The sequence below is a fragment of the Apteryx mantelli genome, chromosome 22, assembly GCF_036417845.1.
Source record: "Apteryx mantelli isolate bAptMan1 chromosome 22, bAptMan1.hap1, whole genome shotgun sequence".
NCBI lineage: Eukaryota > Metazoa > Chordata > Aves > Apterygiformes > Apterygidae > Apteryx > Apteryx mantelli.
The window spans coordinates 1473143-1483292 of record NC_089999.1 but is presented as its reverse complement, the minus strand read 5'-3'; the positions used below and the strand labels follow the sequence as shown (position 1 = coordinate 1483292).

At 41.4% G+C, this 10150-nt stretch overlaps 1 protein-coding gene across 1 annotated transcript in view; it reads left to right on the top strand.

Moving 5' to 3' along the window:
- The first annotated feature begins 967 nt into the window (after positions 1-967).
- Positions 968-10150, top strand: part of LOC136993925 (transmembrane protein 164-like) — a 30997-nt gene continuing 21814 nt past the window's right edge. The window contains exons 1-2 of the mRNA XM_067309552.1: positions 968-1336; positions 9077-9126. Of these exons, the coding sequence (XP_067165653.1) occupies positions 968-1336; positions 9077-9126 (419 nt within the window). The remainder of the gene's footprint in view (positions 1337-9076; positions 9127-10150) is intronic.

Here is a 10150-nt window from a genome sequence, read left to right as displayed (position 1 = left end):
GGAGGGAGGAGCGGGCGGGCGAGCGCAGCCAATCCCGGGGGCTCGTCCATTTTTCGGTGCGAGTCAGGCACGTCAGCGGGGTGATGCTACGGCACTGGGAAGGGGCTGGGAGAGCCGCGGGACGCAGTAGCGGTGGGCACAGCCCGCCCGCTCGGGCTTGTAGGCGCCGCCGCTGAGGGGAACACTGCTTCCTCCTTCCCCGCCCGCCAGGGCCAGCCCCGTGGCGGGGGGCGCCGGGCCTGCCTCTGAGCCGCGCTCGCTAACGGAGCCGCTATCCGCCCCCGCTGCCGCTGCCCTGAGGGCGCCGACCGCGGCGCGCGGGCGAGGGGCCGTTGGGCGCGCGGGCAGCGGCCGTTGGGCGCGCGGGCGAGGGGCCGCTCGGCGTCCAATCAGCGGGCGCTCGGCAGACAATCGCGGGCGTTCGGCGTCCAGTCAGCGGCCGCCGCTGGCCGCGCAGGGCTGCCGAGGGGCGGGGGGCGCAGGTGGGGGAGGCCGAGGCCGAGGCCGAGGCCGAGGGGAGCGAGCCGAGCAGGACGGCGTTGGGGCCGGGTAAGGGGAGAGAGGCGGCTGCGGGGCGGGGCGCGTGGTGGTGCCGGCCGGGGAGAAGGGCAGTCCTGTAACGTTCAGGCGGGGGAGAGCGAGGGGCGTTAGCGGGGGTGGGAGGGTAATGGGTCTGGGGGCGAGGGGCTGGCGGCGCCGTTCAGTGACCCCCTTCACCTGTAACTCCTCTCCCCTTGCAGGCTGTTGCTTGCAGTTACCGTCCTGGCGTCAAGAGGAAAGCCCCAAATTTAGCCCTGCTCTGAGCTGGGCTGCTGGCTTCTCCTGAAGCTCGGGAGGGAAGGAGTTTACAGAGGGGACGTCCTTACCTTTCATGTTTCGTCAGCCCAACAGCATTTTGGCTTTGATTCCATCTTGCTCCTACCTGTTGCCAGATAGTGACGGGGAGGAGAAGAGGCGCTATCCCACCATGTCCCGTTACAGCCTCCGTAACCTCCTGGACTGGCTGTACGGGGGGGTGGACGCCAACTTTGCTGGCAATGGAGGGCCAGAGTGTGCTGCCTTTCTCTCCGGGCAGCAGCGTCTGCTGGAGAGCTTGGTCTTCCTCAGTGTGGGTTTTGTGGAGATCCTTCTGTCCTTGTGGAAGCTGAGGCAGCTGCATTTCAGGGAGCTGGAGGGTCATCTGCTACAGCAGCCCCAGGCTAAGCAGGAGAGCTTGGGCAAAAACCTGCTACTGGTGGCTCTCTGTCTTGTCTTTGGGCTGGAGGTGGGGTTCAAGTTTGCTACCAAGACTGTCATTTACCTGCTGAATCCATGTCACGTGGTCACTATGATGCAGGTAAGGCCCATGTGTGATTACCAGGAAGTTTGCTTTAGCTTTATACTTGCAAAGCAGTATTTTTATATAGTCAGTTGTGGACCAAAAGTGCATAGCAAGGGTACAAATGTCAAGAATTGATATAAACATTTTAATACTGATTTAGTTTTTAACTGGCTGAACTGAAATCTCTGAAGAAACAAAAGTCAAATGAAAATACTAATGTCAGACTTCCTGCTTGGAAAGGCAAAAGATAAAAACTCTCATTAGTTACCTTTACCTGATTATTGCTTCAAAAATAGAAAATGCTGTTTCCAGTGACAGTAGTGGTAAAATTTACCAATTTACCAATTCACCAAACTTAATGAAAGCAGGCTATTGCTAAAGGACCTATGTAGTTCACAGGTAAGTTTTTCAGGGATGCAAATGTGTTTTGTGAAGTTGTTGAAGAAATGAATTACTGCTTGTGCAGAATTTTGATTTTGACTTTCTAATTTTAAAAGCCGAATGGTAAGGAAATCAGTGTTACCTGTGTCACATTTGTCTGTGGGATGAAATAACCGGGCTGGCTGAATGCCTGTGGATACACTGTGTAACTTAATGACTTGTGTCTAGCTTGCAGATGCACTTTAATATACAGTTTGTGTAGCTGTTGGAATAATGGAAATACTCATAAACAATTATTGAACTGTGATATCTGTGATACGAGCTATATTTTCCAATAGTCCTGTACATGTATCTAGAAGTCACCTTCACTGAGACTAATTATTTTTGACATCTCCCAAACTCCTTTATTATTCTATTTAATTTCTCTACTGCTCTAGCCTCAACACTGGACAATTTACAAAATTTAAGCTCAAAAATTAATAAAAGAATGTCAAAAAGACTTTCATAAAAGCTGCCATAATAAAAACATCTGTCTAATAGCAATAACAAATAAAAATCAAACCAATGTAGTTCTTACTCTCAGTCTCCCTTTGCAGAAGGCAAAGGATCTGAGGCAACTGATCTAGGCTATATCAGATCAAGCCAGTTCTTACTTTCACTCCTGGAGAGTATTTCCTGAAAAAGGAACGGTAACATTTTTTCTTGTTGTACCAGAGGTCTAAGGAAGATGGGTATCCTTTTAAGAGGGGAAAACCAAGCTCCTTACAGAAATATTCAAGACGTTTACAGCGATTAACTTGCTGTTCCAGAACTTAATTAGTAGGGTATGTAAATTCCTTAGCAGTGATGCAACGTTAGCTCATAGGACTATAGGACGCTTGCTGCCCATAAAGTGGTAACAAGAGCTGTGCAATCAATTAGTCAGTATTGGTAATGAAGTGGATGTTAGAGAATATTGGACTGAAGCTGTCTAGAATTAATTGCTTAGCATAACTTGCTTAGCATTAGTAGCTAAATTTGCTGAAGCCTTAGGCCTCGGGCTGTGAATTTTTACCTAGATAAGTAAAAGGGGGCCCCAGAGCCGGTTCAAGCTGGAGGGATAAAGAAGTTACATGGACAGCAGGAGTAGCCAACCTTGAAGATAAGAAAAGAAACAGCCTGCCTAGAGACAATGAAGGGGCCCAAGGAAGAAGGGGAAGAACCCAGACCTAACTATTACTATTGGTCCAAACTCTCGCTTAAGGGGTGGGGAATTTAGATTGTAAGGGTATAATTGCCCGGGGATTTCTTTGTTCGGGGTCCCTCTTCAGAGGCCCCCAGCTCGAGCTGTAATTACCGCACGTGTATCACTAAATTTTATTTCTCTCCAGTCTGACTTCGAACTTCTGCCTCAGCAGGAACCTCGGGTCGGACCCTGTTATGGAGGCCAGCGAGCCTAATAGTTTCCATAACATGGAAAACATAAGTTATGCAAGAGCTGCAGAAATAAAGTAGTAAATTTTAGCTACTCTAGGTAGTAGCCCGGCAACATATTGGGACATTTACATCTTGAAGTTTGGGTTTCTCTCAACATCTGAGTATGCTGGGGTTGTAATAATGCTGATTTAGGAAAATCTGCTTGCATGATGGCCTTTTTTTTCCCCTCCACCAAAAGAGATTCATAGCAAATGTACTAAAGAGGCACCGCTGGATTAAAAAACAAACAAACAAACAAATAACCTCCCCCCCCGCCCCCCAATTCCTTTCCTTTCTTACCATGTCCAATCTGGCAATACAGTTAAATGGAAAATAGAAAACTAGGTGTGTCTGACTGTGTTCTTCACCTCTTTCCAACTCATACTGGTGCGCTTGCGCATTGCTGAAGTCTAGATTTGCAAACTGTGAAAGATTGTTTGAATAAAATTATTTCTGTATGAACTGGAAAAATCAAATAATGGAAACCTCTGATATCTCAAAATTGATCTGATAATTGCAGCATAAGTAATGCTTTAAAGTGCAAGAAGTGAAAATACTATTAGGGGTTACCATAGTGCATGCAGATTAGAAAATTAGTTCGTATTAAGTGAGCCGTCAGGTTAATGTTAACATAGTTCATTGTGGTTTCATAAAGTTGCAGTCTTCTGTGAATTTTAGGTGTTTGTTCCAATATTAGATTTTTTTTTCACACTTCTGAGATGTGGATGCATTTTAATATTTTTGCCCCTAGGAAAACTGATAGAATCAATCAAAGCCCCTAAACCTGCTGCAAGATACCACTTTATTTCAGTGGATATCTAGCCTTTTTTCCATGAATGTTATTTTTGACTTCTACCTAGAGATATTATTGCAATGTCAAGGAGTAATTTTTTTGTAAATTCTGACTTCTAAAAATGAATTTATAAAACAAAATACCTGTTTTTCCCAGTTCCTTATTTCCTTTGAGTGGTTATGCTTGCTTCCAGTGATTAAAAGGGAAGGAACTTAACAGGAATTTGTGGAGGGCAAATGTAATACTTTGTGATAGCTACATATCGCTATCTTGTCAATGCTGCCAGGAAATTAAAGGTAGGGAAGGCATACTTTGCAAAATATTCCTTTTGGATTAGTTGACAAATGAAGAGTTGAAAGTAATTTTGAAGTCCTACAGAATGCCTCCTCTCATACATTACCATAGGAATAGTGAAGACTGCCTTTCATCTCTCTGTGCTTTTTGCATGGGAGGAGAGGATTGATACACAAGGGAAAGAAATGTTGCATTGACCTCACTTAACAGTGGTGTGAATCCTTATAGACTTTGCTCTGTTTACTTCATAGAGAGAACAGTGCATCTAAGTCCAAAGGAAGAAATGTTTTGCTCTAGGTCATGATGTTTCTGTCTTTTGATCCCTGTGCAGCTCTGTAGTCTCTCACGTGATCCTGTTTGTGATTACAGGAGTTTTCCTGAATGAACTCATGCAATATTATCTTGATATGGTCTTCAGAATAGTCCTTTTACATACAGGCTCTACTACCTACCACAGTAATGCAGATGACTAATAAATTAGATTTAAGAAAATAATGATCTCTTATGTTTAAGGAACTCAGACATGGTATTTCTTGGAAACTCCATCAAATACTGAATGACTGGATCACGTATATGTTCACTCTAGAAAATTTTTAAGCATATTACTGCAGGGGGGAAAATATCCTTTTCCTTCTTTGCAGTCTGTCCCAGACCTACAGATATCACTTGGAGCTTTCTCCTCTTTCTTGGTGCATGGCTCAAGAAATGGAATGTGGAATAGGCTGATTCTTGGGTTGGTTCAATGCAACCATGAGTTTAGTCTCTTTCAGGTCTCCTCTCAGTAGACGAATAGTTAGGCAGTGCAATCTGCCTCTTCCTTACAGTCTACAACTTATAACAGCCCTGCTGACCCATCATGTGTTCTGGTGTGACCTTTGTATTTGGGCTTGTGCAGAGGGAGTGCTGGTCGTGCAGTTCTTCATGCCAGAAATATTTCCCATGGGGATGGACGATATTTATGGCCTTGCAGAGCAACTAGGAATTTGACTGGCTTTCTGACTTCTGTTTTATTCTGGGTCCTCAGGCTTGAAGTGAACTTCAGTTTGCAGATTTACCAGTGTTTTGAATTTCTTTGTAGTTTATTACTTGAAAAGAATCTCAGAATCTCCTGATCCTGTGCTGGTGAAAGATTGAAACGCTGCTTTCTGTCTCTCAAGCATCCTGACTCGCAGTGCTGTGCCCGCATTAAGGAAACGCGCAGATAACAAGTCCTAAGACCACACATGATTTTGTATCTTCTCTTTCTCTCACTCCCATCACCCAAAATCTTTTTCAGGTTGAAGATTCTTGATGTGTTAAGTTGATCCATGTATAGAAGCTATTCAATATATTTTGATCGTTCTTGTTGACTTCTGTAACCCTTTCCCAAATCTGCTGTATTTTCAGTGGCGTGTATATAGACGTGAGAGGGAAGGGAATGACTAGAACTGTGCCCAGAATTCAGCATGTCAAACAATGGATGTTTTATAGCTTATTTTTCCTCTCTAAAATGTTACTTTGTACATTTTGGGCTTCCAGTTAATTCTTTTGTCCTTCTTTTCCTTTGTAACATGCGAAAATGTAATGGGTAACACATCTGGCAAAATGAGGAGGGATATTGAGGTTGTTTCTTTAGCTTTTTTCTAAATTGAAAGTTTAGCTATTCTGCCTTGAATGTATGCAGTGATGATCAGATAAAAACGTGTGTGGAAGAGCCTCCTTCAGTGTACTTTAAAATAGATGTTGTCTTGTGTCTGCAACGTATCAGCTAGGATGGGGGCTATTGTCTCTGCTAGTCTGAGCAAGTAAAACCTTCAGAGTTTCACCAGGAAAACAGAAGCTGGGTACTCTTCACAGCCATGTCACTAACTTAATATGATATTGTTCAGTTTATAAGACTTGGCTGTTTTCTACCTAAAGGCTAAGGATGGTGTTTCCAGTATGAAAGTGAAACGTAATATTATTATGGAATGAGTATGTGAACACTCAGTATGTTAGAGCTTATGAGTGTCTGCTGTGAACGAGATATTTTCAGGCTGCTAATTACTATGTGAGCTGAATGATAATGCTCTCTAATGTTTAAATGTACTCTGTGAAATAATCTTTTGTAAATCTGATACAAGGGGTCTGTAAAGCGTTCCTTTTAAGAGGTGGTGAGGTTTATTTATCATGGAAAGTAGGTATTTAGAGAGAGAGTGCTTGATATTAAATTGCTAAAGCTGAAACATTTGAAGATCTATTCCACTGTCTTTAAGTTTTAACATAAACATTCTAGTTAAATTCCCTGCTATCCTTTCCAAAAATGGAAGTCAAACACATTTTTCTGAAAGATCCCTCATAACAGAGGGACTTGCATGCTCAAAATAGTAAATATTTCTTTTGCCATCACAAATCCTGAAACTGTGTGTGTTGCTGTAGAGCTGACCTGAAAATGAGCAGCTGTGAATCCTTTTCTCTTTTTTGCCTGTCTCTGAGGCAGTAAAGTATTTTTGATTAGGCTGATGTGTTCGTCTCAATCTTTGTAACTATTACGACCATACTTTTTAAATACTTGCTATTGTTTCACCACAATGGTGAGATTCAGCTGGTACACTAAGATTCAGCTGGTACATAGAGTTGTACTCTAGTTTTTCCTCTGCTGTTCAGTAATTGGAGTGCTCTGCAGTCAGAAAAATAAATGACTGGTGTGATTAAGACACATTTCTGTTTTGATTATTTTGTGTACACAGAGAAAAAAATATATATATTTTTTAAGATGTAGGAGATAAAAAGAAAAAATAAAATATGTACTGGAGGAGTAGAATTTTCTTCATTTAAGTATGAACTATGCTTCTAATGTAACACCTCTCTTCTGTCATACTTATGAATGTAAGGAAATCGTAAGATACCTGAATTTAAAGCTTCAAATAAACTAGTAGGACTCTAAGTGCCTTATCTCATGGAATGTTTAAAAAGTTTGACTAATATATACAAAGAGCATGGGAAAAACTAGGTCTTATAAAAGACCTGTAGAAAACTTTTATGGTCCCCACAGAAGGGAAAATTTTATGGTCCACCACAGAAGGGATATACTCCACAGCTGAAGGAACTTTAGTCTAGTTAGTAGACAGTCTGTTGCAAAAATATCAAACGATGGAATAATGAAATGTAATTAGTAAGTGCTGGACACTTTTCCCAGAAGCCATATGGGCCTTAATGTGTAAGGTGATATATAGACCTCACATAAGATTTTGTGGTATATACTTTTTTTTTTTGCCTTTGCAAAGAAAGCCTCAACTAGCAGATTGTCATCATGCATCCATTGTGTTCGCTTACTCTTTAACCTTCCTTGATGAGTTGAAATGCCTTGCTTTTTAAATAAAAGACTGTAGAGTTCTGTATGACTAAGGAAAAAGATTTTTTTTTTCCTGTGAGTGTGTGTACATTCTAAACTGTTATTGAGACTGATGGACTTGAATTAAAACATACAAGTTGATTAGAGAAATAAATGGCTGTATATTAGGAACCTGCACTGGAAATAAAATATTTGAAATGTGCACATTTATTCATATGGTAATAACAGGCCCTTTTAGACACAAGGGCTGAATAGAATGATCCAGGCTTCAACCTTTCTATTGTTGCTGTAGCAAGTACATGACCTGATAGTAATTAATTTGAACATCTATCAGTTACCTGGCCAGGTAGGCCCTGTAGCACTTCAAAGAAATATGTTTGTTGAATTTATCCAACTTGTCCCCAAAGCAGATATGTTCTTCAGATATTCTCACTTGAAGGGATTTAATGATTTGACTAGTAGCCTGACAATGAAATAATCTATTGTGCACTTCTTTTAGAAACAAAGAAAAAAGCATGATCCATTTTTCACTGAAATACTTTCTCTCACAGAGCAGACTAAACTAGGTAGGATTTTCCCCCCCACCCTTTCCTCCCAGTAGTGGGCAATATTAAAGAAAAATGGTGGGGGGAGGGGGGGAGGATTTAGCACTGAACACTTGCACATTTTTTTTCTTTGTATTCTGAGTAAAACTTGCTGATATGAAGTGTTTTAAGTTGCTGTGAGAGGTTTGGACAACAGTATCAAAGGATGACGGTTATCCTTGAAAGTTGGATGGGAGACTGTTGCTAATCAACAATATTTTATTACATAAAGATTTAAACCAGGTTGTATTTATGACAGGAGTCTGGCCTATAAAAAGAAACAGATATATGCTGCTCACACTGCATTATGTTACTTTTCATCTTAGGAAATAGCTAGTTAATTACTGGTGAAATTTAAACAGTACTTCAAAAATACTCTATGGAAATAAGGCAACAGGCGTATTTAAAGATGACTACTAAGGTTATCCATAGAACGGATACTGAGATATCCTCCGGTCATGATAAGGTCCCTGCTGTGCTGAATACCAAGCATTTATGATGACAAAGCTCTCCTTTGCCTCAGCAGTGCAGGACCCAGCTCTTGAAGATCTAAGTGATTGGTAATACAGTAATCTGCTTTACAAAAAGCCCTGAGAGAGAGTTAGATATATCTATATCTAAATATATATATATATGTATTTAATAATGACAGAATTTCAAATGGACTAGAGTTTGACTTGCTTCTTAGGAACTGGCAGAAGCTGAATCCTAGATGCTGCTCATACTGCTTAAATCCTTGTATATGTAGGTAATGTTAGACCTTTTAATTTGTTCATGATTTTTAGTCTTTTGCAGCTCTGCTGTAAAACAGTCCTTCTAGTTAGAAATGATCTGTGACATACAAAACTGGGGAAGAAAGATGTACAAAATAGAGTTTAAATAAGATTGTATCATTAATTTCTTTCTTTTTTTTTTTTTTTTTCCTAATGTTTCAGATTTTTTTTCTTGCCTGTCCTCCGTGCCGGGTTGCAATGATTCTTCTCAGGTAATGCCTTGTCCTTGCTACATTTCTGTCTACTTGCATGATGTGCTTTAGAAGTTGATCATGGCTTAAGTCATAAAATATTAAGATATGCATCCAGCCCTTGGTTAGAAAGACATACTGGTTGGACTGAAAGATGAGACCTTGAAAAGGATCATGGCTTCAATTGTGGGTGCTGAGTCCACTTACCCTTGTTTCTTTTGTACTGGTGGTGGCTTTGGTCTCACTAACAACATCCATTAGTTGATGAGAGCACAGGTGTCCTTCTGCAGATTAACCTATGGGCTTGTTTAATTTATGTCATGTGCCTTGTACTTTCTGATTATCTTCACTGAAAACTAGTAGCTGATCTTCATGGAAGGCCATATGTACAGTATGGGTCTATTTTTTAAAATGTGGAGATAAGTTAAATAGTTAAAGCAAATTCTTACTGATTTGGCTATTTCTCAAATGTGTGCAATCTTTTCTATAATATTGCTTATCGTTACTAATTTTAGGAAATGGTCTAATGGACTAGTGCAGTAGAGTCCAGTAAACAGCCCATACTTTTAACAGGTTTGTGCCTATAGGGTCTTAGAGTTCTTGTTCTCAAAGGCCCTCTCTCAGGTGCATTGCATGATAGGGGTACCACTAGTCATGTTGTGAGGAGGGTCATGGGACTTCCCAGACAGAATGATAATCAGGAATGGCTGTAGTTGCCACCATGACAGTTCACTCGTCTCTTTCTTGTCTTGGTCTAGGCAGTGCCTGGAAAATATGATGCTGGGGGCATGCCTCATGAATTGTTTTGGAGGTGCTACTGTCTGGCTGCAACTTTTCCCTGCTGCTCCTTATTTGGGCAGGGAGTAGGCTGAATACAGAGATACAGTACTAGTGCCTCTTCATCTCAGAGAGCGTGCAAAGTAAGTCTGGTGTCTAGGAAATCCTGGAGTTACTATGCATTTGCAAAGGCCTGGTTGCAGGGCAGAGGCTGCAGTATTTGTTCTTCTTCAGAATGAGCCTCTCTGTTTTCTGAGGTCCTGATGTA